Source organism: Alosa sapidissima, chromosome 19, assembly GCF_018492685.1.
Source record: "Alosa sapidissima isolate fAloSap1 chromosome 19, fAloSap1.pri, whole genome shotgun sequence".
NCBI lineage: Eukaryota > Metazoa > Chordata > Actinopteri > Clupeiformes > Clupeidae > Alosa > Alosa sapidissima.
Window position 1 is genome coordinate 10,665,548 of NC_055975.1, and position 16,083 is coordinate 10,681,630.

General features: G+C 45.9%; 1 protein-coding gene across 2 annotated transcripts in view; it reads right to left on the minus strand.

Annotated features, from left to right (window-relative positions):
- ldah (lipid droplet associated hydrolase) overlaps positions 1–16,083 on the minus strand; it is a 61,152-nt gene continuing 45,069 nt past the window's right edge. For both annotated transcript variants that reach the window (XM_042072961.1, XM_042072960.1), the window contains exons 5-7: positions 15,720–15,960; positions 3,075–3,157; positions 1–1,397 (exon numbers count right to left, since the gene is read on the minus strand). In XM_042072961.1, coding sequence (XP_041928895.1) covers positions 1,206–1,397; positions 3,075–3,157; positions 15,720–15,960 — 516 coding nt within the window. In that variant the 3' untranslated portion in view covers positions 1–1,205. The remainder of the gene's footprint in view (positions 1,398–3,074; positions 3,158–15,719; positions 15,961–16,083) is intronic.

Sequence of the window (16,083 nt, forward strand, 5' to 3'; positions counted from 1 at the left end):
CAGTGTGATTTAAAATCTTTAATAATCATATATGACATCTTAAATATTTTGTACAGTGTTTTAACCACGGCGGAAGTACAACATATACATACAAGTGCTCATTATTCATGATCTTTTGGAACACAAAAATGTTAGGGGTTTAAGTAAATTCGGCAGCTACAGTGTCACAAAAAAAATCTTTCATCACTTCCAAGACACACACACACCACTAGCTTAATATGAGCCCCTTTCTCATTTTATTTGACCATAAAAAAGGCTGGAAATGTATTTTTAACCAACAGACTTGAGGGTAGGGGTTCACATGAAGGCCACAGGTTGTAAACGGTGACCACCATTTTAACCCTGAGGAAATGACTTGTGTCAAGCTGTGCTCTAAACCACACAGTGCGCCTTTCATATGATGATCAAATGTCCATGGGTTTTCATGGTCTTTTCTGGACAAATGCAAGTATTGGAAAAAACAAACTAAAAAAAAAAGAGAGAGGGAGGAAAAATCAACCAAATGACTACACAAATGGCCATTTGCCTACGTTTAAACTTGTCAAAAGGAGTTCAAATTAATGACTGAGAACTTTGATGCTCATAATTTATGATTCACGAAGGCTGTAATTCTTAGCCATGAACTTAAGCTGTTAACCTAACACTGTGTGCTGCGTTGCCTGATGGCTGGAAAGTTTAAGCCCTTAAAAGATCCAGCGGGTGCTCCTTACAGTAATGTGGGAGACACAGTGAAGAGTGAGCATGCAGCATGTGTTGACCAGCTCCATCTCTCCATCTTCTCACACAAGTCATTTCCATGGAGATAAAATGGAGCTGTGACAAAAGGCTACATGTGCATGGTAAACGGTCCTGTTAATAGTAAACAAAATACAGTATAAATTGACTACACAGCTTCATATTACACAGCCACTGTCACAATGTAACGGTACTATTTCAGTGTGTAACATATCGCACACACTGGTACTTTATAATAGCAATAGCATAGAACTAAGATTAGGCTTTGAGCTACTAACACCAAACTAGGGTTACAGTTAGAGCAGGGTTATGTATTGCAAGTCCAGTATCAAAGTGTTGCTGGCATGTTATACTGTATTTGATGGTATAATTACAATGTAACAAGAGCTTTGTAATATTCAGTGATAGCACAAAAAAGATCTATCTAAAAGCATTGTTGAATAGAATGTCCTATAATGGCCACAGCAACGCTATAGGTCCTTGAGGTCAGTATGGAGCCAGTCAGTGACCATGTCTGCCATTTGTTTCCCCGCATCCAGAACAAATGCGTGACGAAGTCCGTTCTCACACAGGCGGATGTCTCCAGTGGGAAAGTCTCTTTTTATATCGTGGTAATACTGCACCGGGCACCAGTGGTCAGTCGCTCCGTAGTAGAATATAAGCTAGAGGGTAGACAGGACAGGATTAAGGGTACAGCAGAGGGCTTGCTGGGTAAAGAGGAGAAGGAAAAAAGCACATGCTAAACTGGAGATCCAATTGCGATCCCAGTGATTTAAACTCCTAACCAGATTAGGCTTTGAGAGAATGCTATGCTCTTCCATGGCCTGCAGGCTTATAGCTGTACTCCGCGGTGGCAAGTCTATCTTTATGATTAATGTCCTGATATCCAAGCGGATTAGGTATCAGTGTTCATGTGTGAAAGTCAGACAATTCCAAAATCACAGTCCAGTTAAACAAGACGTCAGGATGAGATTCAACAGTCAAATCCATTTCATCCATCTAAATACTGTTCAAAATTTAAACAGGAAATAAGCTTGTGAATGTCTTTGATTGCTAGCATTGTGCACTGTAAAGCAAAACGATGACTCCAGCAATCCCCCTGGTGTAAGGCTGTGCAGTCACAGCAGTTCTTAACAGGTGGCTGTGGGAAGAGGCTGTTTATATAACAATCAACACCTCCACATGGCTCCCAGGGTCACATGGATCATGGTAAACATATACAAGATTACATGAGCAGAGAGCCCAGCCTGCCCGGCTGCCAAGTCTGCAAACCAAACCCATATTTCTCATGTTTTGGCAGCTATCTGCTCTATTTCACTCTCCTTTTGCTTCCCCTCCCTCCTCATCTCCTGGTAACGAGTGCCCCCCCCCCCCCCCCCCCCCCCCCACCAAGAGTCTTGCCCTGACGGGTGAAGCTAGCCAGGGCGACGGCACGCATCAATGGGAAAAGACTGCCATGCTATCACCTTTTTAAGCGACAACAGATCAAGTCAACAGGCCATCAACAGCTGCCCCCACCAACACCCTCTCTCCGCCCTCTTCCCCTGCCTGTGCACGTGGTCTCTGCTTAGCATCAGAGAAAGGGCGTTCCACGCACACCACGGCGAGAGAAAGACAGAGCAAAGGGTTCGGCGCTTCCATGCACTACCCAAAACTTGTCTCAGACAAAGTGGAACGCCAGGGAAAGCTTGTGCAGTTAGAGAGGGTTGTGGTGTGTGTGTGTGTGTGTGTGTGTGTGTGTGTGTGTGCGTGTGTGCGCATATGTGTGTGTGATATAGACCCTTCACATGGAGCTGTCGGAGACGCTGGGCCTCCCCTGACTTAGCCCCTGGCTCGTTATCTGCTCCTGCTGGAGGGGTCAGTGGGGTCGCCGCCTCCGCTGGAACATCTTCAGTGAGTGCCAAGTTGCCTTTGATCACGGCGGGTATGCACACCGACAGCACTCGCTCCTTTTTACGGGCAACTTTAGGGCCTTTTCCGGTTTGGGATTTTCCCTCAACTTGCTGTGTATGTATGTGAGTGTGTGTGTGCGTGTATATGTGTATCTGGCCTTTGTAAATGCCAGCGTTGGTTTCCATGCCTTCCTTGTCTGGTGTGCATCTACACGCTTGCTTCGGTGGGGACAGATTAGCGTCCGAGGTTGCGAAGTCCAAGAACATATAAGGATGTGTGTATGGGGTAAGAGAGGTAGGCAGACTATACTTTGTTTTTTAAATCACCTGATCCAGTGGCCTACTAGATTGAAAGCCACAAGCGTAAGAGGGCTAAACAATAAATTACATTAAAAATAGCTTCAAAAGCATGACGGCAATCCCAAATGTGTGGAGAGTGTTTGTTACCTTGTTCAGGTTTTGCCGGATAGTTGCGTTTTCCCTCTCCAGGACCATCCCCATCTCCTGGCTGCCCATATACATGGCGTTAGCTGAAGACAAACACAAAACAACAGTGTACCAATTTGCATCACTCCCAAATTCCACAATCAACTACAGTAACATCTCCCACCGCATCTTCCCCCTGGCCAGCTTTGTGTCCAGATGTGGGCTACCCCGTCCGTCTGGCCAGTGTCTCCACACCCCACGCGCTCTGCCAACCATTACTCTCCTTGTCACCCCTTTTGAGGCCTGACTGGAGAACACTATGAGCCCTTTCTTAGCTTGAGCAATTGGCCATTATCGGTTCCCACCAATGTTCCCAATCAACTCTAACTCTCTTATACCGACGCCAGTAAGTTAACCAGAAATTAGAATAATGACATCCATGCTGTTCTCCAAACATTGCTGTTGGGTTTTGCGCTAAATTATAGCATCTGCAGCAGTTCTGGGATAAATGTTTTTAGATGGGAGAGAAATGTAATAATGTCAGAGAAATATGAAAATGTCAAGACATGTCAGACTACCTCATAGATGCCTGACTGGCCTGAGACAACAGGATTAAAGGCATTCTCACTGGGATTTGGTCCACTTGAAGTGACTAATATTCGGATATAGAGAAGACTACATTGGTCATTAGATTAAGACTCAGCGATGATGTCTTGACTGTAACATTAAAATAATATTTGCCGTGACAAGAAGCACTTGAGACGACTCTACGTATTTCCCTACATTTCAATGACTCAGATACACGCAGCAGTACAAAACTCTACAACCCTTTGGTGGTCCAATTCAATGATTGAACTTATTGTCCAACTTAAATAATTAAATAGTTCATTGTTTTCCAGTACTTTGAGTTCAGGGAATTTAGTGATCATCCTCGTCGGGAGCTTTGAATATCTGTTCCATTTCTGTGTGCTTGAATTGGTCATTAAAATCAGAATATGTCTGAAACAACAGGAAAAGATACTGTATCTCTCAGCCTTGGAGTTGTTTTCCCCTGCATATAACCCTGGTCTGACACCATGACCTGTTACATCTGGCAAGCGCTCGATTAAAACAACAAGACTAAGACACGAACACGGCCGAGATCTTTGAATTTGGAATTAATGGTTCACAACAAACTGTAAAAGCAAACAGAACAGAAAAAAAGGTGAAAACACAAAGAAAAACGTCCCTCCCCAGAGTAGCCTTGTGATTCCTTTGATCCTACGTTCCATCAGATCACAGTATGTTCTTTTCTTTTTTTTTTATTAAAACCATTAGCGGATGCACACATTTTTCGAGCCCCATTTTCCCCCCTCCTGTGCACGAGAGAACATAGCTTGCTGCCATTTCCACTTTCTCTGCGGCAGCCTGAACATAAGGCAGAATCCCCCTGAGCTGCCTAAGGCACACGGCCCACATCTATGGGGCTCGTGACAAGATGACCCCAGAAACATCCCCGGGAAAAACCTTTCGCTCCGAGCCAAAAAGCGGGCTGGATGCGAGGGTCTCATCATTCACCACCGTAGCCTCACATTCCGCTCTGTATGGTCTGCATATTATACTGTCCTCCCTGATCGGTTTGGGTCCGCTGTGGTCTGCTCTGCTCTAGTCTGGTCCATCTTGTAGCTCCAGTCGGGAGTTGTTAACATAGTTTTCCCAGGAGGTGAAGAGCAGGGAGGGAGAGAGGGTGAGAGGGAGAAAAAAGAAGAGAGAGAGAGAGAGTGGGTGTCGGGGGTGGGATGGGGGTCCTCAGATTACCGGCTTTGTGGGGTTGGCCTGGAAAGGAAGCAAGGGTGATCTTGCACATCCAGGTCAGACCCCCCTTCCGTAAATTAATCATAATATGTGCGTTGTGTGGTGCTACGTAGCTGCAAGACGGCTGTTCAAAAAGGTTGGATGTCAAAAGAACGGAGAGGAACAAAGAGAAGTCAGAGAAAAAAAAAAATCCCCAGCTTTTACAACCCTAGAGGTGGTGAAGTGAGAAACGTGAAGATTTAAACTGCGAGGGCCACGAGCGTGTAAAAACAGAGGGAGGGTCAGTCATATATCACGGCGCTGTTAATCCTTTCAGGTAGTTTCCCACTTCTTCTGAGACTGTAGCGCAGAGTTCAGTGGCACGGCACTCTCTGGAGAACTGGGTAATTGTGGTGGGGTAAGGAGCTTGGCATTGGATCAGTGATTTACAGCAGAGCCAACTGCATGAATATGGGCTTTGTATGGCCATATGTACATAAGTCTAGATGTCTAAATGTGGCATGTGTGTGTGTGTGTGCACGTGTATGTGACTGTGTGTATGTGTATGTATGCGTGTGTGTGTGTGTGTGTGTGTGTGTGTGCGTGCGTGTGTGTGCGCATGTATGTGTGTGTATGTGTGTGTATATGTAGAGGTCAAAGACTGCTATGAAAATGGAAACTCTACAGATGTGAGTCACACACACACACAATATGGAGTTTACTGAAAATCACGCAACAGAAGTTCTGTTTTCTCTTGATGTAAAGGAGTCACAGCTCTACCGAAACATGGATTCCTAGTGATCGCCATCCCCACATCGCCACAAGTGTGACACGCCACTTTAATGGTGTGATGGAGGAGGAAAGGAGAGAAGGTTGGAGAATCCTGAAAGCAGTTAGTCTCTCCCTCTCTCTCTCTCTCACACACACACACACACACACACATACAGTACACACACACACACACACACACACACACACAATAACAAGACACAAATTCCCGGCATTGTCTCATCTTGCATCTCTGTGTGTGTGTGCAGTCTGAGCGCCACATGGTTTCGTTTTTCTGCTACCTGACTGGGTTTGGCTGGCTAGCTACTCGAGTGTGTGTGCGTGTGTGTGTGAGGCTGTTCTCCAGCAAAGACAAAGCCAAATTACATGGACACAAGTGCACGCTAGCCAAGCTGAGTGACCCTTTAGACATCTGATGGGGGCCAGGGGGGATTCATGCAGTGGCCATCACTAAAGTGCCCATTGCGTGTGTGTGTGTTGTGTGTGTCTGTAAACTCTGTATGTGTGTGTGTGTGTGTGTGTGTGTGTATCTGTTTGTGTGTGTATCTGTGTGTGTGTGCATGTGTGTTTGTGTGTGTGTGTGTGTCTGGTGTGTTTGTATTTCGAGAAACAAAAAATGGTGTGCAACATGCAACATTACTCTCTTTATTTTAGTGCTTGCAAATACCTATCTACAGTGACAAGAAAAGTACACTCACATACACACACACAATGGTCTCAGTGTTTTTTTGGACACACATACACCTGATTTTTAGGGTCTGATAGCATTCAAGGGTAAAGTCAGGAGAGCTAAAGCCAGCATGGCCCATAACAACCATAACAAGCACAAATATCACAGACAGAAACCCATTTACCTCATTTCAGCCCCTTAACACGAATCACACACACACACACACACACACACACACACACACACCTTCTGGCCTAAAATGCACACACTCTATTTCAAGTACACCGCACACAATAACACAAATGTATGTGTCTTCCAAAGCCCTATGTGATGTGAAAGCCATACAATTACTGAAATAGAGAACACTATCAGAAATGACCACATATTATTTCTCTCACTGAGTAATACTAGAAACGGGTCTTGAAAAGGGTATGAATGAGGCCCCTATGTCTAACTTTAACGCTATAACACAAGAGTCCTTCTGGTCTACTTCTCATGACTGTAGATCACACCCCAAATTAGTCAGAGTTGGGGGCAGGGGTGGGGACAGGGGTGGCACAGGGCAAATTCATAGTCATCCATGTAGGAGTGAGAGATTGAAAACAACAGTGAGTTTTCTATGATGGGTTCCAGTAAAAAAAGGCATTCGGGGGCGGTGTGGCGCAACTGGCTACAGCATCCGTACCACATTGGGGTCCAAGTGCCCATGGGGACTACATTGGGGTCCATGTGCCCATGGGGACTTGCGTTCGAGTTCGACCCGGGTCATGTCCCGATCCCACCCCATCTCTCTCTCCCACTCACTTCCTGTCACTCTCTTATCCTATCACAATAAAGGCAAAAACGTCTTAAAAAAGACCTTCACCTGTAGGGGACAGTCATGAGCAAGCAAGAGAAACCTGCTAGTCAATTTCGAGGGCAAGAGTGAAGGCGACGGACACCAGTGCGTGAGTAGAACAGAGGAGATGCACATCCTGAAGCCAGGCTGGGAAGTGAGCATGGCTGCATACTCACAGTACCACAATCCAACAGGGGTGCTTGATTCTGAGAAATCCACTGGTCTGTATCACTTATCTTGCAGGGGGGGTTGGGGGGGGGGGGGGGGGTAGTGGTGGAAGAGAGTGGTGTGTGTGAGCGTGTGTGTGTGTGTGTGTGTGTGGGTATGGAGGGGGAGCAGGGCAAGGCATTCCAACGCAATTTACACCTCCTCACACATGTGCCTGGTTAGCTGTTGACAGAAGGCACAGTGGAGAGGGGGGAGGGGGGGGAGGCAGGGGATCAGCGAGTGCCATGCACTGGGCTCTCCTCTTCTACCGTCTGAGCTACCATGCACTTCTGGTCTGGGCTCTCCTCTTCTACCGTCTGAGCTACCATGCACTTCTGGTCTGGGCTCTCCTCTTCTACCGTCTGAGCTACCATGCACTTCTGGTCTGGGCTCTCCTCTTCTACCGTCTGAGCTACCATGCACTGGGCTCTCCTCTTCTACCGTCTGAGCTACCATGCACTGGGCTCTCCTCTTCTACTGTCTGAGCTACTTGAAAGCCCAAGAAGTTGCAAGAAGGATCAGGCCAGGATCACTCACAGGGCATGTCTGCTACTGGGTCACACACACACACCGACACACACACACACACACTCACACTAATTGGACTTTGAAATGCGGACACGATGACTTGCAATTGGACGTTATAATAGCTTCCTTGATTTTCAAATTTTCTGACCAAACATGTATTTAAGCTTGGAAAAACTGTGACTACACATCATAGACCTCTGCACTCTGCGTCAATGCCTGTAAAAGTGTGGAAATATATTGATGGGAAAGTTACTATTGGGTTAAAATATGCCAAGCGTGGGGCTGAAAGTGCACTGGAAAATAGTTGGAGCGGCACTGCCACCCTAAGTTCCAAGGTGACCAGACAATGAAGTGTCTTTAAATGAAGCCAGTCCTTCCATTATTGCTCATCCCCCAACAATGTGTCAATGTGTTTCCATTTAGCCTTTATGTTAGCGAAGGAAGGGCCGATTAATGAGACAGTTATGTTTGTTCATTTCAATAACACATGCCTCCGCAAAGGAGCCCGCAGTCAGCCACAATAAGATCCCAAAGTCTCTTTTCCTCTGTTTGTGGCACATGGTGGGTGGCCCCTCCTCCCTCGCGGTCCTTCCATGCTGAAAACAAGCTGTCCACAATAGCAGAGTCCTGCGCTAATGCTGTGAAGCGCTACGGAGAGAGGTGTCGACTCCATCGGTCAACGTGAGCCCTCTTTGGGCGACGACAGCTGATCCACTAATGACAAATCTACAGCTGGTGATGTCAAACGTTTGCTGTGTCATATTGGGGGGTCATGCTGTTTTAAACTAAGCTGTAGGTTTAAGTGCAGTATTATCTCCCTCTCTCTCTCTCTCTCTCTCTCTTTCTCTCTTTCTCTCTCTCGATGTATGCCATCTTGTAGCGGGGTCTATTCTGTGCCAGGGTGCTTTGTGGGCCAATAAAAATCCCTGAAAAAGACACAAAGGCATAAAACATACCTAAACAAACACCTTGCCCCCAGATATGAGGTCTTGCACAGACAACAGTCCAATATTCTCCAATATACTCACGGCGGAAGAATCAAAGAGGAAAGAGTGGTCTGTGTGTGTCTGCTAAATCAGGAATTTGTGTGGTCAACTTTGATATGACATTCTAAAAATGACTCCTCAATAGCGACCATATTTCAATCATTATATCTGCTTTCTTTTGATGATTTTATCCCCTCTAGTGTTTTTCCAGAGAGGTATTAAATTGAGTGGTCTGATTTTTATACAACCGTTGCGTGCTTTGGTCACTGTACCTTTTGTAGATGCTCAAGCAAAACAAAAAAATGGCTGTCCAATATGGCAAACAAATGCAGTATACGCTAAACCAAAAGGTATTTGTTAAGTAACGGCATGACTGAATTTAAGAGTCTCTATTCTTTTATGTATCGGCTGTAGTTGTAACATTCACAACTAGTACTGACTCTATCCAAGTCAAAAAATCACTACACAAATGATAAAACATATTTAATTCTAAACTACTATATAATCACACCAATACTTACTGTATAACAATAGTAATATACATCAAATATTGTTAAACGGCGAAAGCTCTGCATTTAACTAAGGTCTCCTACTGCAATGTTGATGTGTGTGTCTGTGTCTGTGTTTCTTTCTTTTATGGGCTATCTGGTTCCTTATTGTGCAACCAGCGCTGTCTGGAGCTGCTCGCCCATATGCCTCTCCCCACGCGCCCGTGGAGGAGACATCCTGTGGGAGCTCGGCTGCTCCTGGGCCCTGCGCTGCGCTGCGCTGCGCTGCGTGAGCCGCCACTCTCTCTCTCTAGGGGTCCACAGACAGATGCTCGCAGGTCTCCCCAAAAAGGTGAGAGCCACTGCTGACAGACAGACAAGTTGGCTTGGGAGTTTTACAAAGAGAATGTGCTTGTCGTATGGTGGTATAAAACTCCCTACCTACCCCCCTTCCCTCCCTCCTCCCACCCACTAAACATATTTGGCCTGCTAGTGTTAGCTATTATTTGGCCATCATCTTATCAAGTCCATCATGGTCTACCACAGATGTGGAACAGCAGAGTTTTGTTGTCCACTTCAAAATTAGCTAGTGGTGGCGAATTGTTGCCAAGTTTCAGAACAACAGTGACATTATTGTGTCGTAAATTGCGGCTCACCGCTGGTTTGGTTGGGCGATTGTCGGTGAAAGCTACGGATGTTCGGCATCCATTTGGAAATGATATAATAGTGAGCGATGGCCTTTTTGATAATCATGCTGTCAGGGCACTTCTGAAACAGTTATCACTCAGTCAGTCATTGGCTCGTGGTAGGCCAGTACGTTCCAGGAGGTCTCGTGGTGACGGTCTTTGACAAGATCAGAACCCTGGGTTTCCACACTTGGACCGGCGTCTTGGATCCAGATGAATCGGGGCATAATGGGAATATGTTTTTGTCAACAGTTCATTACAGGCCTGCCCTGCGTGTCTTCATTGGTGATCTTATGAGGGGCTGTGCCAGCTCGGTGGACTTGCATGTGAACGCAGGCTGGGCTTACTGCCTTGGACAGCCTCGGAGGGTAGAGAACGATCTGCTCCTGTCTTGACTACATTAGAGCAAAATATAAAAGAGAACACACATACACACACACAAATCTTAACACTGGCAACCCTGTAGGAACCAATAATGCTCAGTTTAGCTGATGACTTGCAGCCTTGTTTGTACATGCAATAGCAAGGCATCAATGGGGAGCTCAAAGCACACACACAAACACACACACACACACAAACACACACACACACAGGCACAGGCACACACAAACACACAGGCACACACAAACACACAGGCACATTGTCTGGTAATTATGAAAGACAAGCCTGTCAACAAACTCACACATGGCTTTTCTTTTCACCGCACTCAAGCCCAATGCCGCAGAATGTCTAGCATACTTGTGCATGTGTGTGGGACGATAAACTGGCTGGGTTTGTGTAAACACATCAAGGTCAGCGCCAGAAAGAAGGCCAGACCAAGCTGAATGGGGGTCAGGGAGTGGGTACACAGAACGCTAAAGGGAATGGTGGTAGCGCTTTGTGCTGCCGTGTTGATTTGCTAAAGGAGGAACATCATAAAGTCGTTTAGCGGAGGGACACGGAGCAGGGCAGAACCTTTTGCATCCCTACTTCAATGGGTACCATGGCAGAAAACGCAACCAAGAGCAACGGCCCAGCTGTAGACAGCTCCATGCACGAAGACCAAGCTTGCGATACAAAGGAGCGTACACACTAGTGATGTTAAAAAGGAAAAAAATAGAACAGAACAGATCAATTTCACTTGATCCTAGTGCTGATACATGTTTTAGGAGCACTAATCAAAGCGTTCTGCTTCTGCTGCATTAAGTGCTAAAAAACAGGGCTTGTTGGTCTATCATTCAAAGCATATGGTACACACACAGTGGACTGTGTGTGTTGGCAGGTGTTTACACATGTACGGCCATGTGTGTGTCAGTATATATTCACAAATGTATCATGTGTGATTGTATTTATGTGCATTTTGTGTGCATGCACACGAATGCATGTGAATATGTTCACACATGTGATTGTGCGTGCATGTAAGCACACGTGCGTTTGTAAATGAGGGAAAGCAAGCAAGCAAGCAAGCGAGCGAGCAAGCGTGTAGCTCTTGCTGTTGTTCCTCGAAGCAGAAACAGGTGTCTGGACGAGTTCCCCAGGCTGCCTCAAGCCAAGGGGATGGGAGGGGGGAAATCACACTCATACACAGAACGCAAGGTGCCAGGCTGGAAGCTCCACAGCTTTCCCCCGCCAGGCTGCATGTCAGTGGGATACCGTCTCCACAACCCCCCCCCCCCCACCCACCCAGCCACCTCCACCTTCCTGCTCCAGTCCTCCAACTCCATCGGGGCGGGGAGTGTGAACTCACCTTCAGTTTAATACTGCTTCCATACTCTCTCTCTCTCTCTCTCTCATGATCTCTCCCTCTTTCTAGATCTCTCCCTCCATCTCTCATGATCTCTCCTTCTCCCTCTCTCATGATCTCTCTCTTTCATAATCTCTCTCCCTCTTTCTCTCTCTCTCTCGCTCTCTCTCTCCCTCCCTCTCATGATCCTGTCGAGAGATAAGGGCGACAAGACTAAGATGCGAGGAGGCCGCATCAAACACAGCGCAGACAGAGAGTAATGGCCTGCCCTGCGTAGCTCGCCCCCGTGAGCAGGCCAGCTGGTGGTGGTGGTGGGCTACACCATGCTGGATCAGGCCCCCATGCTGCACTGTACATTCTCTGAATAATTACTGCGGAAAAGGTCGTGGGGAAGGAGTAAAACCATGTGTGAACGCTAGCGGAGTAATGTAAAAGGACCGCGCTGAGAAAATGTTAAGCGAAACAATCTCTGAACGATGTCCAAAGTGCTCAGCCCGAGCACGGTGGGATTGGGGGTGGGGGGGCGGCTTTGGTGGAAGTGGACGAATGAGGACAACTGAATTTCTTTTTTTTTCCCTTTTAGAACACTCATCCACTCATTTGAAGGCGATCTACCCGTGAGCAAAGGGGGTGCTGAACGGACTCTTAACAGGCAGTTAGCGAGAGCGTATCAACATCCTCCACGAGAGATGGTATTTCAGAGAAAATAAATATTGAAATGTACGCAGGAAGTTCCATTTAATCGCAACATGTTTTCTTAATTATGTCTGTCAACTCACCATTAATTTTGTATGTAATATAAGACAGAGAATGAGTGCAGCTTTTCAGTTCTGTAGTCAAAGGCCACTGCTCAATAGTGCAAAACCCTCGGAGAAAAAAAGAAAGCCGAGAAAAAAAACGACATAAAAGGAGGAACAAAAGGAGAAAACAATGAGTACCACCTGGCGTTTTCAAAGAATGCGAAAATATTTCTTAATCAAACCTTAGTTCAGCAAAGACTCAAATGTTTTGAGTCTTCTTCTGTGAGAACAAAACAAAATAGAATTAAGAAGAAAAAAACACATCTTGGACGTTCTCCATAGATGCAATGGGGAAACCCAAAAGGTAATTAATGTAAAAGGGGGTATTATTAATTACTATTAAAACCATGTTGATGGGTGAAATTGGGAATGGAAATCTTTGGAGAGAGATGGAAAGAGAAATTGGAAATACATCCCCTCCTACAGAAAAAAATAGAATCTCTTAGTAATATTCTTGCAGTTAAACAGAGTGAGGTCTTTGGCAAAGATTCTTCGGCCATCACACCATCAATCATCTCCCCTCCCTCGACAGACAAGGAAAACAGCACACGTTTCGCATGGAGGGAGGACAAAGAAGAACAAGGGAGGAGAAGAAGAAGAAGAAAAACAAAAGAAAGAAATTAGAAGAGAAGTGCAACGACCCGCAGTCCAACTCAACAGAGGCTGCGCCCAGATGATCTGCCTGCCCAAGGAGTGGCATTAATTACCCTGGCCTCTTATCTCTTCCATGATCTGGTTGCGACCGCTAGGGATGCGCACTACAGAGCTGTGATAAATATGCAGGCCTAATCTGCACAGCTGAAATATGCATGTCCTCTTGGCTGCCACTGCAGACAGATATCCACCCCCATCCCCACCAAGAGTCCTCCGAACGCCTCCTTTCCTGGCTGAGCAGAGTGCCTGGATTAAAAACAATCGCTCTATCGTCAAACATTTAATGTAGAGACTGTACAGACCTTTAATACGAAGAGAGATTTCATGCTTCCCTGAACTGTCTGGCTCAGGAGGAGATCTGGTGAGCATGAACCCAGGGTCCCTGCTAAATTGGAAATGAGGGAATCTGACATGTTCAGCATTTGTGATATACACTGTGCAGTGCTGCTGTATTTCACAAAGCGTTTCCATGAGTTCGGAAAAAAAAAAATAAAGTTGATATGAAATCGGCAACTACATAAGGTGCTCATCACATGTGGAGAGATTTATAGCAACGATGGGTTTAGAACATTGCGGCAATCAAGCACTAGAATGTCTAATGAATAAACACTTAACTCAACCTGGGACATTAAAAGAGAATTCTGGCTATTTTTCCACATAGATCTGTTTCTTGAGGTCACCCAGAACTGTCGGTAGGAAAAAACCCCGAAAACAAACGGTTTTACCTAGCTTGAGTTAGAATCTAGGTAGAACCGATTGTTTTCTTTTTATTCAGTACTGACAGTACTCTGTGACCTTGAGAAACAGATCTATGTCAAAAATCGCCGGAATTCTCCTCTAATGGAAAACCACACTACATTTTGCAGTGACATCTTAGGAACCAGTAACAGGCAGAAAAAGGTGTATCAGGGGTTATGGGGTCTTACTTAAACGGCAGGGAACTTTTTAAGCTTGCCATGTAAGCCTGAGTCATGTAGTCTTTGGTTTAACCTGCTAACACAGAACTGCCTCACTCCTCTGATTGGGCTTTCACTGAACCATTAAAATTCTGAAACCAATGCCAGCTCAACAAAGCAACCAAAGGGGAAGACCCAGAGGGTCTTTGGAAAAACTTAAAACCAGATACGAGGTCATGACCCGACCGCGGTGGTAGCAAGAGCATCTTCCTTCAAAGGAAAAGGAGGCTTTATTTATAAGAGGGAATCAAAGGCATGCGATGGCACAGCCGGGGTCGATGATGTTAACACAAGCTAAGCGTTGCGGCAGGGTTTGGTTCTAATGGAGCCTCCGCGCCACACTGCGGTTAGCAGCTCCAGTCCTGGGTCTACTGCGTGTTCACCCTAAAGCCTTTCATCACTGTCCAACGAGGGTTTCCCAATCCATCAACAACCAGTCAGGCAGTTTCCGATGTTGTCTTAAGGGTTAAACACTTGGGGATGTGGTGATCTGGAACTGCTTTTTGAAGTTCGCTTGCTGTGGTGGAAAAATCATAAGCGAAACTCTCCACTCTCTTACCAACAGAAAGGATTGCTGCTGCAAATGGTGGTTTAATGTGAATATGATGATTAGTGATAGACTGTTTGGTGGAGTGCTGATGTGCAAGGTTGACACTCATGGATGATACTGCAGATGAGTCTGCACATGTGGTGGCGTGTTCACACAACAAAACAATTTTGGAAATATTTACACAGTCCACAATGTGCCAACCATAGATTAATATGCAGGTTTATCTGTGCAGTATGTCATCATGCATCCTGGACATCCCAGCCCCATGCATCAGTAACATGTGACCCTTTGAGTTGAAGTGTATGTCAGCATTTGGACAAGCCATGCAAACATCACTGAGATAGTGGACCATACCATTCCTGCACTTGTGGATGGACTGAATCTCAATTTGTAAGATATACTGTACCTCATGTATACAGTGATGAAGCCAATGTACGTAAAGTATTCACAGTGTTTCACTTTTCCCACATTTTGTTATGTTTCAGACTCATCTTAAAATAGATTGAATTGTTTTTTTTTCTCATCAATCCACACACAATACTCCAGCATTCCACACAAAAAAACAGGTGTTTGGAGTGTTTTGTAAATTTATAAAAAATAAAAGACTGAAAAATTCTTCTATCAATGGTCCTTGAGAGTTCCTTTGAGAGGATGAGAGAAGTGTAGGAGAAGGACAAACATCAGTGCAGCTCAGTGCCTGCTTTCTTCCCCACACACTGTTGGGAATTGTGGCCAAATAGTTCAATACTTTCTGTATGCACTGTATGTGTGTATGTGTGTGTGTGTGTGTGTGTGTGTGTGTGTGTGTCTCACCTGCACAGTCCAAGCTGAGTGTGTGTGTGTGTGTCTCACCTACACAGTCCATGCTGAGTGTGTGTGTGTGTGTGTGTGTGTCTCACCTGCACAGTCCACGCTGAGTGTGTCGTGTGTCGTGTGTGTGTGTGTGTGTGTGTGTGTGAGTGTGAGTGTGAGTGTGTGAGTGTGTGAGTGTGTATGCGCGTGTGTGTGTGGGTCTCACCTGCACAGTCCACACTGATGAGACTGACGGTGGCTGGTATGGTGGCGTGGTCGAGGGCGCGCAGGCCGCCCAGTACCCAGCGCACGGCACAGGCCTTCAGCCTCTCAGGCAGTAGCGACAGCAGGAAGATAGGAACGTACGCCACATAGCGTAGGTGGCACAGCACCGGGGTCATGACCTTACCCTGAGGGGTCACTGCCATGCGTTCAATGGTGGGGAAAAGCAACACTGACTTCAGCACCTGCAAATATAAACATAAACACACACACACACACACATTGACTTACAGTAACTCAATAAATTGGAGTGAATGTACATGAACCTCCATAGATGATGTTTGTTCACAATATCAGTATGTTGCAAA